Raw genomic sequence first — 20,126 nt, 5'->3', positions numbered from 1 at the left:
AAGCAAGAATTTCATTGTCCTATCTGGGACACTTGACAATAAAACTCTCTTGACTCTTGACTTGGACTTAATCAAAAAAGGGTTCTTGGGGAAAAAAGAGGTACCTTAAATTTAGTTGCATCTGGTTGGGTAACTATAGTAGGGTGAAGACTATTCCATGCTTTAATTGTGCGGGGGAACTCCATGGAGCAGCCAGCAACTCAGGATAGAAGAAATTGGGTGATGTTTCGGGTAGAGACCCTTCTTTAGACTCCCTCTGGTTTTAGTGTCTTAGTTTAATTTAAAGATACAGCGTGGAAACAGGCCCTTTAGCTCACCGAGTCCACGCCGACCACTGATCACCCGTACACTAGTTCTTTGAATAGTGGGAGATTTGGCCACCATTGCTTGGCCACACATTAGCCGAGTGAGTCAAGAGTCAAGAGTGTTTTATTCTCTCACATCCCAGTTAGAACAATGAAATCCTTACTTGCAGCAGCACAACAGAATATGCAAACATAGTACTCTGTAAACAATGTTATAAACGAGAAAACAAAATGGTGTATATTTATATATGAATAGATAACTATATAAATATATATATATGTGTGTGTGTGTGTGTGTAATATATATACCCACACACACACACACACACACACACAATTTCCCTCCTGGGATGAATAAAGTTCTATCGTATAGTATTGTGTGTGTAGGGAGGAAGTGCAGATGTTGGTTTAAACTGAAGATAGACACAAAAAGCTGGAGTAACTCAACAGGTCAGACAGAATCTCTGGACAAAAGGAAAATATTACATTTTGGGTTGGGTCTGAAATAGGTTCCTGCACACCTTTGGAATGTGGAAGGAAACAAGAGCACCTGGAGAAAACCCATGTGATCAAAAGGAAAAGGAGTAAACTCCATACAGACAGCACCCATATTTAGGATCAATTCCGGGTCTCTGGCACTTTTAGGCAGCAACTTTATGGCCAATGTACAGCCCCATAGTCTTGAACTTAATTAAAACGACAAGTGTGGCAAGGGGGGTGACATGAAAAAGAAAGGAAGAGGCGGAGACAGTCGGCTGTGGGAGAGCTGGGAATGGAAGGGGAAGGAGGGAGAAAGCAAGGGCTACCTGAAATTAGAGAAGCCAATGTGCATACCGCTGGGATGTAAACTACCCCAAGCAAATATGAGGTGTTGCTCCTCCAATATGCGGTGGGCCTCACTCTGGCCATGGAGGAGGCCCAGGACAGAAAGGTCGGATTCGGAATGGGAAGGGGAGTTGAAGTGTTGAGCCACCGGGAGATCAGGTTGGTTATTGCGAACTGAGTGGAGGTGTTGTGCGAAGTGATCGTCAAGCCTGCACTTGGTCTCACCGAGGCTGATCATACACTGAATATTCCAACCACATTTTTGTTTGGAAGTGGAAAGAAATAATAGAAATTGCATTCATTGCAGCGTGTAAAAAGAGTTGAGATACTGTATTATAATTTTGCTGCATGTCATTGTGGTATATATCATGTCTTGATTGGTGAATATGTTTAGTTTGTGGCTTTATTTGAAGCAGAAGTAATATGTGAGTGCTTCATTGAACATAATTCCGACTGATATCTACGCACTTTGCCCAAGCACATTATCGCACGCGTCATGCAAACCGTCTTAAATGACCACCTAAACTGTCATTTGGCAACTTAAAAAGCTGCCAAGGTTGCCCGGCTGACAACAGAGAAAAAAAATTATGTGTGAGCCCTGCAAGGTGTATAATATTTTTGACACTGTCATAGGCCTTTCTGACATATGCTGTCACAACGCACTGTAGTCTCTAAACAACCCTTCAGTAATTTTCCTTGCCCTCCTTCAGAATAATAGTGTTTTAAGCCAATAACTCGACACTAGCTGTGGCAATAAATAAATAAATAAATAAATAAATAAAGCACAGCTTTCCAGCCCCTTATCTCATTGGCCACGCTCGGCTGCAAATCGGTGTCAATCTGGTGGACCATCTTCCTCTAGTCGTGGGGGTGGGGGATTGGGGGGGGGGGGGGGCTCACAAGTGGAACAGCTTAGGGCCTCTCTTCATCTGAATCCGGCCCTGGTTGAAGACTTTTTAATATACGTTTGGATTCAAGTCTATAATTCAAGCCGGTTCGAATCCCGCTTGGAGTGCATACTGTCGTTGTGTCCTTGGGCAAGACACTTCACCCACCTGTGTGTGAATGTGTGTGAATGTGTGTGAGTGATTGGTGGTGGTCGGAGGGGCCGTAGGCGCAGATTGGCAGCCACGCTTCCGTCAGTCTGCCCCAGGGCAGCTGTGGCTACAGAAGTAGCTTACCACCACCGAGTGTGACTGAGGAGTGAATGAATAATGCGATGTAAAGCGCCTTGAGTATTAGAAAGGCGCTATATAAATCCCATCCATTATTATTATTTTTATAATGCCTTTAATATTGACCTTTGGCTGCATCTTCATAAAAACATGTTTGCGCAACTATTAAGTAGTAACATTGTAACTAATGGGCCTGTCCCATTTAGGCGACTTTTTAGGCTACTGCAGGAGACTCTGCGGTCGCCACTTGGTCGCCACATGTTCGCGGGTGGTTGCCGGGTAGTCACCTTCATGGTCGTGTGGATTTCCCGTATTCTGGGAACTAGTCGCGGCCTCATTATGGTCGGCGCAAATTTTTCAACATGTTGAAAAATTAGCAGTGACCAGAATGAAGCCGCCATGGAGAGTAGCGAGAATTCTTGTGCCGTGGGTGGGTCGGCAGGAGGTCCTGGTGGGTTGCCAGGAGGTCGAAGGTTCTCGTAGGTTGTAGCCGGTGCTGACTGGTGAATTTTATTGGCTCATTGGGGGAAAAAAACGTAAGCAGTAGTTTTCAGAACCAAGGATAACCAACCGGTAATGTTAATGCCTGCCGAGCTTCACAGCCGTGTATCTTTGGCTTCTTAACAGTTGTCTCCACTCCTTTTCCCCTCTTTCTCCCCCCCCCCCCCCATATCTTTTAAAGGACTTACGTGACCCTTCCCGTACACTTAGCTTTCACCATCTTAATTACAGCGCCAACCTTCCTGTTCATCGCGGTGTGTGTCTGTATCACATTGGCTTTGCACCGTGTGAATTTCACTCAGACAGCGCTTCCCCCGCTTGCCCTGTCCCCGCCTGAATAACGTGTAGGAAGGGGGGGGGTGTCTACTTCTTCTTGCGAATGAAACATAAATAAACCAAAGCAATAGTTAGATCTCAAGCCGATTGTTGAGCAGCCAGGTTGTTGCCTCTGTGTCAATGTCTGCCAGGCCCTGAGCTCCATTTGGTAGGTGGTAGAGCGGGCACTCAGAGATGACATGGTTGGCTGTCTGTTGTTCTGCTCCACATTCACAGGCTGGGCTCTGGCGGAGCCCCCATCTCCACAGGCTGGAATTGAAACGCCCAACTCCAGTGCGGAGTCTGTTGAGCTTCACCCATGCTCCTATGGGGAGGTCAGACCCTGTTAAGCTTTTATCTGGTGAAGAGATGCAGCTGTGTAATGCAGATGAGGTTGCCTTCCTATGTGTGTCTGTGTCTGTGTGTGTGTGTGTGTGTATTCGTGTTCCACTCTGACAGTCGCCGTTCCAGTTGCCGGTGTATCAGGCGACTGCCGGCAACTTGACATTCACCAGTAGTCGCCTGAAAAAATCACCTAAGTGGGACAGGCCCCTGAGGCGATTGGCTCCTTATGTCTTTTCCGTCAAGGAACATAGAACTATAGAGTGCAGAAACAGGCCCTTCGACCCATAGTGACTGTGCCAAATATGATGCCACGTTAAGCTAATTTCATCTGCCTGCTCATGATCCACATTTTTCCATTTATCTATGTACCTATCTGAAAGCCTCAAAAAAAATCACTATCGTATCTGCCGCCACCACCACCCTTAGCAGCATGTTCCAGAAACCTATTACTCTCTGTGTAAAACAAAAATCTTGTCCCGCACATCTCCTTTAAAAGGCTCTCTAACCATCAAACTATGCCCTTTGGTCTTTGACATTTCTACCATGGGGAAAAGTTTCTAACTGTGTCTATGCCTCTCATCGTTTTATATACTTCTATCAGGTCTCCCCTCAGCCTCCAGCATTCCAGACATAACAATCTAAGTTTGTTCAACCTCTCCTTGTAGCTGATACCACCTAAACCAGGCAGCATTCTGGTAAATCAATGTACCCTGTCCAAATTCTTAACATCCTTCCTGTAATAGGGTGACCGGAAATGCACGCAATACCTACCCAAAGCCTTATAGAGCTGCCTCATGAGTTTCTGAACCTTATACTCAATGCTCCGACTAATGAAGACAAGCATACCATCCTCCTCCTTTACCATTCTATCTACTTGTCTTGCCAATTGCAGGGAGGTTACATAGCAGAGTTTTAATTATATATTATTCTGATGCTCTCTCTCCTCTGCATAGTGTTATATCTTAGCCAAGAGGAAAACTGTGCTACAATTTGAATTGCACTGTTTATCCAATAGATATGATAAAGACTATCTATCCAAATTAACAGACATGGAACTAGAATTTATCCTTTGTCATTTTCTCTAGATGCACACAATGGCCATTGGAGCCAAAAACAAATTATTGACATTGAATATTTATAGGAAATCAGATCATACATTTCCTCACACCTACATGTGAATGTTATTAAATGTCACAAATATAATTTCTACCATAATGGATATTCCCTGTGAACCTTTCACTTTGTAGACCTGCCATAAAAGCAGCCAACATAATCAATCAAGGACTTTTTTCGCCCCGGTCATTTACTCTTCTCCGCTCTTGCAGAAGATACAGAAGCTGGAGAGCACGTACCATCAGATTCAGGATTAGTTTCTACCCCTCAATTACCAGAATACTGAATGGTTCCTCGCATAAATTAGCAGTGAAACCTGATCTTCCAACCTACCTTCATGGCAGACGCTGAACTTTTTCTCTTTAACTGTTACGCTACAATGCTGTAAAACTATATTCTATACTCTGGCATTTTTCTCTTTGCACTACCTGTTGTATTTGTTTAGGCTTGATTATGTGGTGTTATCTGTATTGTATGGTATACATGGTATTATCCTGTATGGTATTATCTGATTTAATTGGATCGTACGCAAGCAAAGGCATCTGTATCTTGTTACACGTAACAACAATAAACCAATATCGATACCAACTCTTATTAATAAATTGATTTTTTTTATCATGTAGGCCCACGAGAAGCTGAAAGACACTCAGCTGGAAGCTGTGAGTGATAACAACTTGGAGTTAGTGAAGGAGATCATCGATGATATAACCCCAATTGCCAAAGAGAATGACACTGCAGCAGAACTCTCTCAGATTCTCCAAGAACCACATTTTCAGGTGAAATGCAGCCACAACAATTAATTTTTTTAAATTTTAACTGGAGTTAAAATGCATTTAATTTCTAGTTTGAATAGCACTTGAGATTCGTTGGGTGGTAATGTTATCCATGTACATTAAAGTACTTACAGAGTGTGGATTTTGCCTAGTAGCTAGGGCCAATGAATGAAATTGTAACTAACATCTCTGCCACAGTTCTGAATGTGTAGAACATAGGACAGTACAGCACGGGAACAGTCTCTTCAGCCCACATGTCTGTACCGAACATGATGCCGACACCAACTCTTACCTACCTGCACATAATCTATACCTCTCCATTCCCTGCATATCTGTGTGTCTCTCCGAAAGTCTCTTAAATGCCACTATCGTATCTGCCTCAACCACCACCCCCTGCAGCACATTCCAGACATTCACAACCCTCTGTGTAAGAAACTTGCCCCGTACATCTCCTTTAAACTTTGCCCCTCTCACCTCAGACCTACAGTGCATTCAGAAAGTATTCAGACCCCTTCACTTTTTCCACATTTTGTTACGTTACAACCTTATTCTAAAATGGATTAAATTCATTTTTTAAATTATCAATCTACACATAATACCCCATAATAAAAAAACGAAAACAGATGTTAAGAAATTTTTGCAAAGTAATTAAAAAGAAATAACTGAAATATCACATTTACATAAGTATTCAGATCCTTTACTCAGTACTTTGTTGAGGTACCTTTGGCAGCAATTACACCCTCAAGTCTTCTTGGGTATGACGCTACAAGCTTGGCACACCTGTATTTGGTTAATTTCTCCCATTCTTCTCTGCAGATCTTCTCATGCTGTCACATTGGATGGGGAATGTCGATACACAGCTATTTTCAGGTTCCTCCAGAGATGTTCGATCGTCCGGGCTCTTGATGGGCCACTCAAGGACATTCACAGACGTCACAAAGCCACTCCTGCATTGTCTTGGCTGTGTGCTTAGAGTCGTTGTCCTGTTGGAAGGTGAACCTCCGCCCCAGTCTGAGGTCCAGAACGTTCTGGATCAGGTTTTCATCAAGGATCTCTCTGTACTTTGCTCAGTTCATCTTTCCCTCGATTCTGACTAGTCTTCCAGTTTCTGCCGCTGAAAAACATCCCCACAGTATGATGTTCCCACCACCATGCTTCACCATAGGTATGGTATTGGCGGTGATGAGCGGTGCCTGGTTTCCTCCAGATGTGACGCTTGGCATTCAGGCCAAAGAGTTCAATCTTGATTTCATAAGACCAGAGAATCTTATTTCCCATGCCTTTTGCAAACTCCAAGTGGGCTGTCATGTGCCATTTACTGAGGAGTGGCTTCCGTCTGGCCACTCTACCATAAAGGCCTGATTGGTGGAGTGCTGCAGATATAGTTGTCCTTCTGGAAGGTTCTCCCATCTCCACAGAGGAACTCTGGAGCTCTATCAAAGTGACCATTGGGTTCTTGGTCACCTCCCTGACCAAGGCCCTTCTCACCCGGTTGCCCAGTTTGGCCAGGTGGTCAGCTCTATGAAGAGTCCTGGTGGTTCCAAAGTTCTTCCATTTAAGAATGACGGAGGCCACTGTGCTCTTCGGTACCTGCAATGCTGCAGAAATTGTTTTATACCCTTCCCCAGATATGTGTCTCAACACAATCCGGTCTCGGAGGTCTACGGACAATTCCTTTGTCTTCATAGCTTGGTTTTTGCTTTGACATGCACTGTCAACTGTGGGACCTTATCAAGACAAGTGTGTGCCTTTCCAAATCATGTCCAATCAATTTAATTTACCATTGATGGACTCCAATCAAGTTGTAGAAACATCTCAAGGATAATCAATGGAAACAGGATGAACCTAAGCTCAATTTTGAGTGTCATAGCAAAGGGTCTGAATACTTATGTAAATGTGATATTTCAGTTATTTATTTTTAAATACTTTGCAAAAATTTCTAAACACCTGTTTTCACTTCTTCATTCTGAGGTATTGTGTGTAGATGATGATTTAAAAAAATGAATTTAATCCATTTTAAAAGAAAGCTGTAACGTAACAAAATGTGGAAAAGTGAAGGGGTCTGATTACTTTCTGAATGCACTGTATGCTTTCTAGTATTTGATTCTTTCATCCTGGGGAAAATATTCTGACGGTCCAGCTTATCCATGCCTCTCATAATTTTATATACACCCCACAACATCTGGGGTTACAGAAAAAACAATCCAAGTCTGTCCAATCTCTCACTGCAGCTAATACCTGACATCATTATGTTGAGCGCAAAATGCTGGAGTAACTCAGCGGGACAGGCAGCATCTCTGGAGAGAAGGAATGAGTTGAGACCCGAAACGTCACCCATTCTTTCACTTGAGAGATGCTGCCTGTCCGCTGAGTTACTCCAGCATCTTGTGTCTACCTTCGGTGTATAACCAGCATCTGCAGTTCCTTCCTACACACATCATTCTGTTAAACCTCCTCTGCACCCATTCCAAATTTAATTATGGTGTTAGTCCTGTGATCTCAGCACCTGTATATCATACAAAATATACAAACATAGATTAGATTAGAAAATAAAGTGCTGTACCCTCCTTTCCGTAACACTCCCTGTTACATTGAAGCGTAATGACCGTGTATTCTGCACTTCTGATGAAATCAAAATGCTGGAAATCTGAAATAAAAACAGAAGATGTTGGAAACACTCAGTGGGTCAGGCAGTATTTGTAGGAAGAGAACAGAGCCAATGTTTCAAGTAGGAAATCCAATTCTGGCAGAGGGTCCCTGACCTGAAACATTAACTCTCTCCACGGATGCTGCCTGATCTGTTGAGCATTTCCAGCATATGGAACTAAGGTTTTTAGTTTCATGTTTTTGCACTTGCACCAATTCTGCACTCACAGATATCATGCTATTGGTCATCGTAACTCTATTTACTACCTAGGTTTTATAAATGACTCTAATACCCTCTAATACCAATAACTCAACAATCTCCAAATCCAGAGTTTTATAAGTACATTAAGGGAAAAGGTGTAACCAGAGAGATAATAGTGTCCCTCAGGAATCAATGCTATCATCTCTGTGTGGAGCCACAGGAGATGGGAAAGGTCTTTAATCCGTTTTTCTCCTCTGTTCTTATGATAGAGAAAGACATGAACACCTGGGATCTTGCGACAGCCATTGCGGAGTAGGTGAAGTCAATATTGAACAATATGTTTTTTTCCAAAAATTAATGCCAATTGAAATTCAGAACGTGACCCACCCATTTCACCCCATGCTTCAAATATCCAAGCTGTTCCTTGGCAACTGCTCCTAGAACTTATGAACTTATTGCAGAATGAGGTTGAAAGGGAAAGATAGATCAGCCATGATTGAATGGCGAGTGTACATTTGTTGGGCCAAATGGCCTAATTTTGCTCCTAGAACATGAACTGATGTTGACTCTTGAGTTGTCTATAGACCAGACTAAGAGGAACACAGATTGCCTTTCCTAAAGTACGTCAATGAATACAGGGCATCTTTCATAACGGTTGTCACGGATTTCATCTACTAATTCTGAATTAGTTCACGTTCTTATCTAAATTGAATTTTCTCAGTTGTAGTGGTGAGGATGAGTCAATAGGCCACTAATAAGTCATCGTCATTCCTCAGGAGTATGTGAAGTGCAGAAACTCGCTGATAACAATAATCAACCTTAACCTGCCACACATCAGTAGCATTTGATTCTTCTGGAATTGTTAGGCATCATCAATTATTGCCGTTTTAACATTCCCTTTCAATGATCTTGTTCTGTTTGCTGCTTACCAGATAGCTGCTTTGTCAAAGGGTGATTGTGTGATGAAAAGGCTTCTCAGAGAACTGTCCAGAAAGGCATGATATTATTGAATAATTTAAAGATACAGCATGGAAACAGGCCATTCGGCCCACTGAGTCAACGACAACTATCTATCACCCGTTCGCACAAGTTCTATGTTATCCCACTTTCTCATCCTTTCCCTACAAACCAGGGTCAATTTACCTACAATCCTGTTGCTTTTGAAATGTGGGAGAAAACTGGGGCAGCACGATGGCGCAACGGTAGAGTTGCTGCTTACAGTGCCAGAAACCCCAGGTTCAATCCTGACTACAGATACTGTCTGTAGGGAGTTTGTAAATTCTTCCTGTGACCGCGTGGGTTTTTTCTCCAGGTGCTCCAGTTTCCTCCCACACTCCAAAGACTTACATCAAACCCGGGTCTCTGGCAATGTAAGGCAACAGCTTTACCAGTTGCGCCACTGTGCCACATTAATTATCTGTGGTTAGAAGTATTAGATGTACATCTAGTGTAGGTCTTGATTACAGCTAATGACATCTAGCAGCAGTGGGCATAATCATATATTTTTGATTGTACCAACTAGGTCATGAACAACATGTCTCACGAGTCACTGATATAGCAACATTCTATTAAATCATAATTTCTCACTGTTTAAGACTAGATAGCCAACATCCTTCAAATTTGCTGACTTTATTACATATTCAGCCTCTGTTCACGACAGCTGGGATGAAACTTATTTTTAATTCCTCTAAAGTGTAAATGCAATCAATGCCAATCATTTCTTAGCGATTAACACAAACATGTTGCAATAAGTGCAAATGAAATCAGTTTTGTAACAGGATATGTTTAGCTACAGACTCAGGGATATGCAAACAGCAAATTATAGAAATTGCTGTTTTATGACTACAGATGGGTCAGTTAGCAACTGTAGGATGTTGTAGCTCTCAGCCTCTTGCATTGGAAGATACATGACTCACATCTGTGCTGGGATAATGTAGAATTATAACCTTATGGGCTGAAGACAACTAATTAAGGATATATGCAAAGTAGAACATCTGTGGAGCGTCTTTGCCTGACAGCAAGTTGATTGTTTCTCTGCCTATCCCCATTTCCAGAGGAGGGGAGGATATTATGGAGGGAGGTGATATAGTTTCCATATTCAAGGAAGAATATATTATACAATTGGAGGCAGTGTGGAAGAGATTTACTAAGCAAATTCCTGAGATGAGAGGTTGCCCCGTCACTAACAGCTTAAAATGTGAGATATTTATTTGTGGTGGCACAGTGGTGCAGCTGGTAGCCAGTGCCAGAATCCAGGTTCAACCTTGACCTCTGTATGGAGTTTGCACGTTTGCCCTGTAACCTTTGGCGTGAGTTTCCTCTGGGTGCTCCTGTTACCTCCCACATCCTAAAGATGTGTGTGTTTGCAGGTTAATTGGCCTCTTTTAATTCCTCCTGGTTTCAAGCAGTGGATGCGAAAGTGGTATAACAGAAAGTGAGGAAGACGGTGTCCTGGAGTGTATATGGGTTGGTTTTCTAAGCTGGTATGTAGAGGAACCAACTAGAGGGCAGACCATCTTGGACTGGGTATTGTGTAATGAGGAAGGATGAGTTAGCAATCTTGTTGTGCAAAGCCCGCACAACAAATGAATTACAACAATTGTTCATCCCTGTCTGACATAAAAATAAAACAGGGAAGGCGGCTCAATGGTGGCTAATGAGAGAAATTAGGGATAGTGTTAAATCCAAGGAAGAGGCATATACATTGGCCAGAGGAAGCAGCAAACCGGAAGACTGAGAGTAGAGGGGAAAATGCTTGAGTTGATTATTAAAGATGTAATAGCAGCGCATTGGGAAAGCAGTGACAGGATCGGTCAAAGTGAGCATGGATTTATGAAGGGGAAATCGTGCTTGACTAATCTTCTAGAATTTTTTTGAGGATGTACCAAGTAGAATGGATAAGGGAGAACCAATGGATGTGGTTATCTGGACTTTCATAAAGAACTTTGGCAAGGTCCCACACAAGAGATCAGTGTGCAAAATTAGAGCACATGGTATTGGTGGTAAGGTATTGACATGGATAGAGAACTGGTTGGCAGACAGGAAGCAAAGAGTAGGAATTAACGGGTCCTTTTCAAAATGGCAGGCAGTGACTAGCGGGGTGCCGCAAGGCTCTGTGCTGGGACACCAATTATTTACAATATATATTAATGATTAGACAAAGGAATTAAATGTATCATCTCCAAGTTTGCAGATGACACACTGCTGGGTGGCAGTGTGAGCTGCGAGGAGGATGCTATGAGGCTGCAGGGTGACTTGGATAGGTTGGGTGAGTGGGCAGATGCATGGCAGATGCAGTATAATGTGGATAAATGTGAGGTTATCCACTTTGGTACCAAGAACAAGAAGGCATATTATTTTCTGAATGGTGTCAGATTAGGAAAATGGGAGGTATAACAAGACCTGAGTGTCCTTCAGTCACTGAAAGTAAGCATGCAGCTACAGCAGGCAGTGAAGAAAGCAAATGGCATGTTGGCCTTCATAGCGAGAGGATTTGAGTATAGGAGCAAGGAAGTCCTACTGCAGGTGTACAGAGCCCAGGTGAGACCGCACCTGGAGTATTGTGTACAGTTTTGGTCTCCTAATTTGAGGAAGGACATTCTTGCTATTGAGGGAGTGCAGCGTAGGTTCTGACACATGATGAAAGAATATTTCATACATATTTACGGTGTTTCATAGTGAAGTGTGATTTTACAGCTCAGACTGGCAATAAATATCCTTGATTTTACTAAAAAAAACTACCAAGTCTACATTTGGTCTCGCCGATGTATGTGTTGTACATTGACAAAACCAAGCGTAGACTGGGCGATCGTTTTGCTGAACACATTCACTCAGTCCACCTGGACCTTCCTGATTGGTCACTGGTTGCCAAACACTTCATTCCACTTCCAATTCCCACACTGGCCTTCCTGTCCTGGCCTCCACCATTGTCAGAGTGAGGCCAGACGCAAATTGAATGAACAGCACCTTCATCATCCTTACTTTTTTTGCATATCTTTCATTCAAATGAGTGACAATGACATTTATCTCTCTATGTCACTGTCTATATCTCTCGTTTTCCTTTCCCCTGACTCTTAGTCTGAAGAAGGGTCTCGACCCGAAACGTCACCTATTCCTTCTCACGAGATGTTGTCTGACCCACTGAGTTACTCCAGCTTTTTGTGTCTATCTTTGGTTTATACCAACATCTGCAGTTCCTTCCTACTGCTCTGATCTGTGTTCTCTATTCCACAAATCAGCAGCATTACTGAGTCAATCACATGTGGAATTACTAGCTTTTTCATTTTCTTTACAGCAAAACTTCAGCGGTTTGGCTGTATTTTATTCAAATAAGATATGTTAGAAATAACAGGCAGCATTTGTGGAGGAGAGAAACGAGCCCTGAAGAAGAGTTCTGACCTGAAACGTCACCATATCTCCAGAGATGCTGCCTGACCTGCTGAATTACTCCAGCATTTTGTGTCTATCTTTGAAAAGAATCAATGTTTAATATCAAGGATCTTGTATCAGGACACCAGGTTGACTGATTTGAAGGGTTTACTGTGAATCACTCCCAAACATGCTGCTTCATCTGCAGAGGCTGCATGCATTTTTATTTCAGAATTTCACAGTTTGCAGTGTTTTCATGTTGCATTAGTATATGTAAGTGTAATATTTCAGCCTCAAGGCAGTATGTTGAATAATTTTGTAAAAGTTGAACTATTGAATGTGTTTAAAATGGTTGGTTTCCTGTTCTGCCTGCAGTCACTGCTGGAAGCTCACGACACAGTCGCCTCTAAAAACTACGAAACTCCACCTCCAAGTCCAGAGTCGTTCATGGACTCCACGTTCAACAATCAGCCTGTGCCCCCTGATGCTGTCCGAATGGTGGGGATTCGCAAGGTCAAGGGTGAGCATTTGGTAGGTACAGAGATCCACAAATGACATTTATATTAGAATACATTGTGTATTTAATAGATAAGAAGGTCTATGTATTTTTGCATTCATTTTTGCAAATTTATTCAAGTTTAGCAGGAACATATCCTATCGAAATACTGAGTGTGCCGTCACTAGAATGAGGTTACAGATCTGCAGCAATCTCTTTAAAAGGCAGAACAATCTTAAAGGGCTTTATAACCGACTCATGTTCCTCTGTTCACAGCAGTTGGTGGATCTTTGCTCTGCAAGCACACAATATGTTCTGAATAGGGCCCTAGGATTGAGAACATGGAAAGTACAGGAACAAGCTCTTTGGCCCACAATGTCTGTGCCGAAGATGATTCCAAGATAAACTAATCACTTTTGCCTGCACCTGATCCATATCCCTCTATTCACTGCATATCCAAAAGCCTGTTGAATGCTAGTATTGTATCTGCCTCTACCACCACCCCTGACAGCATGTTCCAGCCTAACATTATTTTAGTAACTTCTATCAGGTCTCCCCTCAGCCTTTGGTGATGCAGACAACTGTGGCAGCAAGGTGGCTCTGTTCACAATTCAAGGTCTGAGCAGTAATTTTATAGCAGGCAGTGTGCATTGCAAGAAAAATATACTTCCAACTCTGTAACATCTTATAAATCTTGAAGCACAGAATTAAAAGAAGATTGTGGAGGAAGGAACTGCAGATGCTGGTTTAAACCGAAGATAGACACAAAATGCTGGAGTAACTCAGTGGGACAGGCAACATCTCTGGAGAGAAGGAATGGGTGACGTTTTGGGTTAAGACCCTTCTTCAGACTGAAATTCACGGGAAAGGGAAATGGAAGATGTAGACGTAGACAGATATAGATGAATGAATGATAGATTTGCAAAAAAGCAATGATGATAAAGGAAACAGGCCATTGTCAGCTGTTTGTTGAGTGAAAACGAGAAGCTGGAGCGACTTGGGTCGTGGAGGAATGGAGAGAGAGGGAATGCCAGGGTTACTTGAAGTTAGAGAAATCAATAATCATACTACTGGGCTGTAAGCTGCCCAAGCGAAATATGAGATACTGTTCCTACAATTTGCCTTTAGCCTCACTCTGACAATGGAGGACAGAAAGGTCAGTGGGGGAAAGTGTTAGCAACGTGGAGATCACGTAAGTCCAGGCAGACTGAGCGAAGGTTTTCAGCGAAATGATCTCCCAGTCTACGTTTATACTGAGAGTATTAACTGCCTCAGTGGCGTCTGGGGCCCTTTCTGCGGTGCACAGCCTTCTGGGTAAACACCGTCGCCCAGTGTCAGCTTGTTTCTGATATAAACTTGAAATTACAAACTACCTTGATTGCACTAAGGACTGAAGGGGGAATGAAGCGAAATATGTGGCGCTGCTCCTCCAATTTGCGGTGGGACTCGCTCTGGTCATGGAGGAGGCCCGGGACAGAAAGGTCGGATTCGGAATAGGAAGGGGAGTTGAAGTACTGAGCCACCGGGAGATCAGGTTAGTTAATGGCGGGGCTGCTGTACTTGGCGCAAGTGTGGCCTGTCACTCCCTCCTATGCCACAGGGATCACCCAGGCCGTCTTCCAGTTCATCTGGGGGTCAAGGATAGACCGGGTGTGACGGGCCGCAATGCACAAGTCGGCAGACAAAGGGGTTAAAGCGTGCCCAATGTCGCCCTCACCCTGATGGCCACCTTCATGTGTGGCTTCATCAGGCGGAGTGTAGAGCCAAGGCACGTGGGCAGGAAGTGTCTCTACTTGCTGAGGTTCTACCTGTCCCCGGTGTTGCGAAGGATCGGCCTGGTGCAAATGCCACGCAATGTGCCAGTCAGCTGGACATTGCCGCCCCATCTGTCGTTTGTGGAAAGGTTTTTCCAGACCAACACCTTTGACCACATGTCCATCGGGCAGTGGTCAGCACGGAACGTCCCGCAGGCACTGCAGGGAAAGGACTCGATGGATCTGGTGGCGTGGTTCCCAGAGTATACTGCCCAGCTTGTCTGGCAAAATGCCTCATCGCCAGAACTCACCAACAAGACCTGGCTTGGCTGGTGGTGAGAGGAGTCCTCACAGTCAGATCCTTTCTGCACCATCGGAACCTCACTACCAGCACACGCTGCCCTCGGGACGGCTTCTATGGAGAAGAGACGGTTGCCCACGTCTTTGCAGAGTGTGGATTTGCAAAGAGAGTCTGGAGAGGTTTGTAAGGGTCCCTGTCACAGTTTATTCCAAACAGATCCGTCACAGAGGACTCTGTGATTTATGGACTGTTTCCAGAGACGCATTCAGAGACTGACATCGAGTGCTGCTGGATGGTCATCAACTCGGTGAAAGACGCTCTTTGGTCTGCCCGAGCATTGTTCACCACCCAGCAGAGCGAAATGTCCGTCAGGGAATGTTGCCGACTGGCCCGCTGCACACTGCAGGAGTACGTGCTGAGGGACGCACTGAAGCTCGGTGCAGCCAACGCCAAGGCTTGGTGGGGGAGGACCACAGTCTAGGGTCCTTCCGCTGCTGGACATGGGGGCAGGGCGTGGTGGAGACGCCCCTCAAAATAAAGGAAGGGATTCCACGCCAGTGGGCCACATGAGTAGCAAGGGTGGGGGACAAATACCTGAAATTTGAGCAATGTATATAGACTTACTGAACAATTTGTATAGTATCCGAAAATGTCGGATTAATTTTTTGCACGGTTCATGTATTGTATATATTTATTACCTGAATAAAGTCTATTTTGAAATTTAAAAAAGAACTGAGCGGAGGTGTTGGACGTAGCGATCGCCAAGCCTGCACTTGGTCTCACCGATGTAGAGCAGTTGACACCTAGAACAGTGGATACAATTGATGAGGTTGGAGGAGGTGCAGGTGAACCTCTGGCTCACCTGGAAAGACTGCAACAACAAGTAAGCAACAAGTGTAGCATTTCCTGCGGTTGCAAGGGAAAGTACCAGGGGAGGGGGTGGTTTGGGTGGGAAGGGACGAATTGACCAGGGAGTTACGGAAAGCCGAAAGGGGAGGAGATGGGAAGATGTGGCCAGTGGTGGGATCCCGTTGGAGGTGGTGAAAATGTCGGAAGATTGGCATTTTACACCCCAGCGGTATGAACATTGACTTCTCCAATTTCAGGTAGACCTTGCTTTCTCCCTCCTTCCCCTCTCCTTCCTAGCTCTCCCACAGCCTACTGTCTCCCCCTCTTCCTTTCTTCGTCCCACCCCCCCCCCTCCCCAGTCTGAAGAAGGGTCTCGATCCGAAACGTCACCTATTACCATAGATGCTCACTCACCCGCTGAGTTTCTCCAGCATTTTTGACTAACTGCACTAAGGACTGAGTAGAGCATTGTTTATATAAGTACGAGTGTATGCGAGTCACCTATTGACTAAATCTGGGTGTGTTTGATACACTTGTAGATTTTGAGATTAAAGATGTTAGCAAATTTGGTAATTTGATATTCATTCAATGGCTACAATTCTGTGTGATGATTGTAACAAAAATGTAGAATAGATCTTTGTTAGCTTGGAGAAAGTGACAAGGAAGCATACAGAGATAATATTTATTCAGGGAACAGTCAGGCTGGTTGGAGAACTGGGAAGGGGGAGGGATGGAGAGAGAGGGAAAGCAAGGGATACTTGAGGTTAGAGAAGTCAATATTCATACCGCTGGCGTGTAAGCTGCCCAAGCGAAATATGAGGTGCTGTTCCTCCAATTTGTGCTGGGCCTCACTCTGACAGTGGAGGAAGCCCAGGACAGAAAGGTCAGTGTGGGAATGGGAGGGGAAGTTAAAGCAACCAGGAGATCTGGTAGGTTTAGGCAGACTAAGCAGAGGTATGCAGTTATATCCATAGAGGTTGTGATGTTATGTTGCAGCTGTACAAGGTGCTGAAGAGGTTTCATTTATTACTTGGAGCATAGGATGATGAGGGGAGTCTTATAGAGGTGTGTAACCGTACAGTCTTTTACCCAGAGTTGGGGTAATCAGGAACCAGAGGACATAGATTTAAAGTGTGAGGGAAAGATTTAATAAAACCTGAGTGGCAACATTTCCGACACAGAGAGTTGGGGATATATGGAACGAGCTGCCAGAGGAGGTAGTTGTGGCAGGTACTGCAACAACATTTAAAAAACATTTGAACAGGAAAGGTTTGGAGGGATAGGTACCTAATGCGGGCATGTGGGACTAGTGTAAATGGGGCATCATTGTCGGCGTGGGCAAGTTGGGCCGGAGGGCCTGTTTCCATGTGTATGACTCTATGACATCCAAGTTGGCTGCAATTGAGCCCAGACTACTCATAATTTTTATTTCAAGAAAAAATCACTTTGTCACAAAGGTGCTCAAATCAATATATAAGCACTGCTTGACATAAAACGATTGCTCATAAAAGGTTTGTGATATCAAGATGAGATTCTGACCTTTTTAGTGGCAGTAGTTGAGAAATTACTGATACAATAAAATGTGCAGTCTTTAAGGATCAAGTGCTCTACAAGATGTAACTGCTGTGAAGTATTTAGCTGAAAAAATGTTTCAGTGAAAATGTACAGAGATGCCAATATGCTATTATAATATCCCAAGCTTCCATTTCCTTTTGGGACAAAAATATTTGCTCTTATTTTAGTGTAGAGATACAGCGCGGAAACAGGCCCTTCGGCCAACCAGGTCCACGCTGACCAGCGATCCCCGCATATTAACAATCTCCTACACACACTAGGGACAATTTTTCACATTCACCAAGCCAATTAACCTACAAACCTGTACGACTGGAGTGTGGAAGGAAACCAAAGATCTCAGAGAAAACCCACGCAGGGCACGGGGAGAACGTACAAACTCCGTACAGACAGCACCTGTAGTCGGGATTGAACCCAGGTCTCCGGCACTGCAAGCGCTGTAAAGCAGCAACTCTACCGCTGCACCACCATGCCGCCCTGTTGACAACCGGAGAAGTTTAAAATAAAACACCATTTCTAGAGAGACGCTGTTTTTCTTGTAATCTTCTCAGAATAATAAGATGCCAAGCAATGTTGCAGCCGTATGTCTTGTTAATGCCAGCAGTGAGGCTCTCAAGTGTTTGAATGGAGTGAGGTTGAGAGGATGATAACAGCAGAGTTTATGTCAACAGATGGCTGAAATGGAAATTCAATAAATAGCCTTTTACCTTGCGGTAACAGTAACCTTCAAAGTTTTATGACGTCTCATTTTATGTGTGAAATAGGACAGATTACTTTATGCTCCTGAATAGAATGTAAACCTCTTGTTCAGGAAATATAGTCTATTATAGAAACATAGAAACATAGAAAATAGGTGCAGGAGTAGGCCATTCGGCCCTTCGAGCCTGCACCACCATTCGATATGACCATGGCTGATCATCCAACTCAGTATCCCATCCCTGCCTTCTCTCCATACCCCCTGATCCCTTTAGCCACAAGGGCCACATCTAACTCCCTCTTAAATATAGCCCATGAACTGGCCTCAACTACCTTCTGTGGCAGAGAATTCCACAGATTCACCACTCTCTGTGTAAAAAATGATTTTCTCATCTCGTCCTAAAAGACTACCCTCTCATCCTTAAACTGTGACCCCTAGTTCTGGACTTCCCCAACATCGGGAATAATCTTCCTGCATCTAGCCTGTCCAACCCCTTAAGAATTTTGTAAGTTTCTATAAGATCCCCCCTCAATCTTCTAAATTCTAGTGTGTACAAGCCGAGTCTATCCAGTCTTTCTTCATATGGAAGTCCTGCCATCCCAGGAATCAGTCTGGTGAACCTTCTCTGTACTCCCTCTATGGCAAGAATGTCTTTCCTCAGATTAGGAGACCAAAACTGTACGCAATACCCCAGGTGTGGTCTCACCAAGACCCTGTACAACTGCAGTAGAACCTCCCTGCTCTTATACTCAAATCCTTTTGCTATGAATGCTAACATACCATTTGCTTTCTTCACTGCCTGCTGCACCTGCATTCCCACTTTCAATGACTGGTGTACCATGACACCCAGGTCTCGTTGCATCTCCCCTTTTCCTAATCGGCCACCATTCAGATAACAGTCTACTTTCCTGTTTTTGCCACCAAAGTGGATAACCTCACATTTATCCACATTATACTGCATCTGCCATGCATTTGCCCACTCACCCAACCTATCCAAGTCACCTTGCAGCCTCCTAGCATCCTCCTCACAGCTAACACTGCCCCCCAGCTTCGTGTCATCCGCAAACTTGGAGATGTTGCATTCAATTCCCTCGTCCAAATCATTAATATATATTGTAAATAGCTGAGGTCCCAGCACTGAGCCTTGCGGTACCCCACTAGTCACTGCCTGCTATTCTGAAAAGGACCCGTTTACTCCTACTCTTTGATTCCTGTCTGCCAGCCATTCTCTATCCACATCAATACTGAACCCCCAATATCGTGTGCTTTAAGTGCATACTAATCTCTTATGTGGGACCTTGTCGAAAGCCTTCTGAAAGTCCAGATATAACACATCCACTGGTTCTCCCTTATCCACTCTACTAGTTACATCCTCAAACAATTCTATAAGATTCGTCAGACGTGATTTACCTTTCATAAATCCATGCTGACGTTGTCCAATGAATTCACCACTTTCCAAATGTGCTGCTATCCCATCTTTAATAACTGATTCCAGAATTTTTCCCACCACCGATGTTAGACTAACTGGTCTGTAATTCCCCGTTTTCTCTCTCCCTCCCTTTTTAAAAAGTGGGGTTACATTAGTTACCCTCCAATCCTCAGGAACTACTCCAGAATCTAAAGAGTTTTGAAAAATTATTACTAATGCATCCACTATTTCTGCGGCAAATTCCTTAAGTACTCTGGGATGCAACTTATCTGGTCCTGGGGATTTATCGGCCTTTAATCCATTCAATTTACCTAACACCACTTCCCGGCTAACCTGGATTTCACTCAGTTCCTCCATCTCATTTAACTCCCGGTCCCTTGCTATTTCCGGCAGATTATTTGTGTCTTCCTTAGTGAAGTGAACCAAAGTAGTTATTCAATTGGTCTGCCATGTCCTTGTT

The 20,126-nt window shown here is 43.8% G+C and overlaps 1 protein-coding gene across 1 annotated transcript in view; it reads left to right on the top strand.

The window, feature by feature from the left end:
- mpp2 (membrane palmitoylated protein 2) overlaps positions 1–20,126 on the top strand; it is a 507,220-nt gene that overhangs the window by 462,339 nt on the left and 24,755 nt on the right. Inside the window, 2 exon segments of the mRNA XM_033034794.1 lie at positions 5,203–5,355; positions 12,944–13,103. Of these exon segments, the coding sequence (XP_032890685.1) occupies positions 5,203–5,355; positions 12,944–13,103 (313 nt within the window).

This window comes from Amblyraja radiata, chromosome 16 (assembly GCF_010909765.2).
Source record: "Amblyraja radiata isolate CabotCenter1 chromosome 16, sAmbRad1.1.pri, whole genome shotgun sequence".
NCBI classification, from domain to species: Eukaryota; Metazoa; Chordata; class Chondrichthyes; order Rajiformes; family Rajidae; genus Amblyraja; species Amblyraja radiata.
Note: the sequence above shows the minus strand (reverse complement) of the source record. Positions and strands in the feature narration are given on the sequence as shown.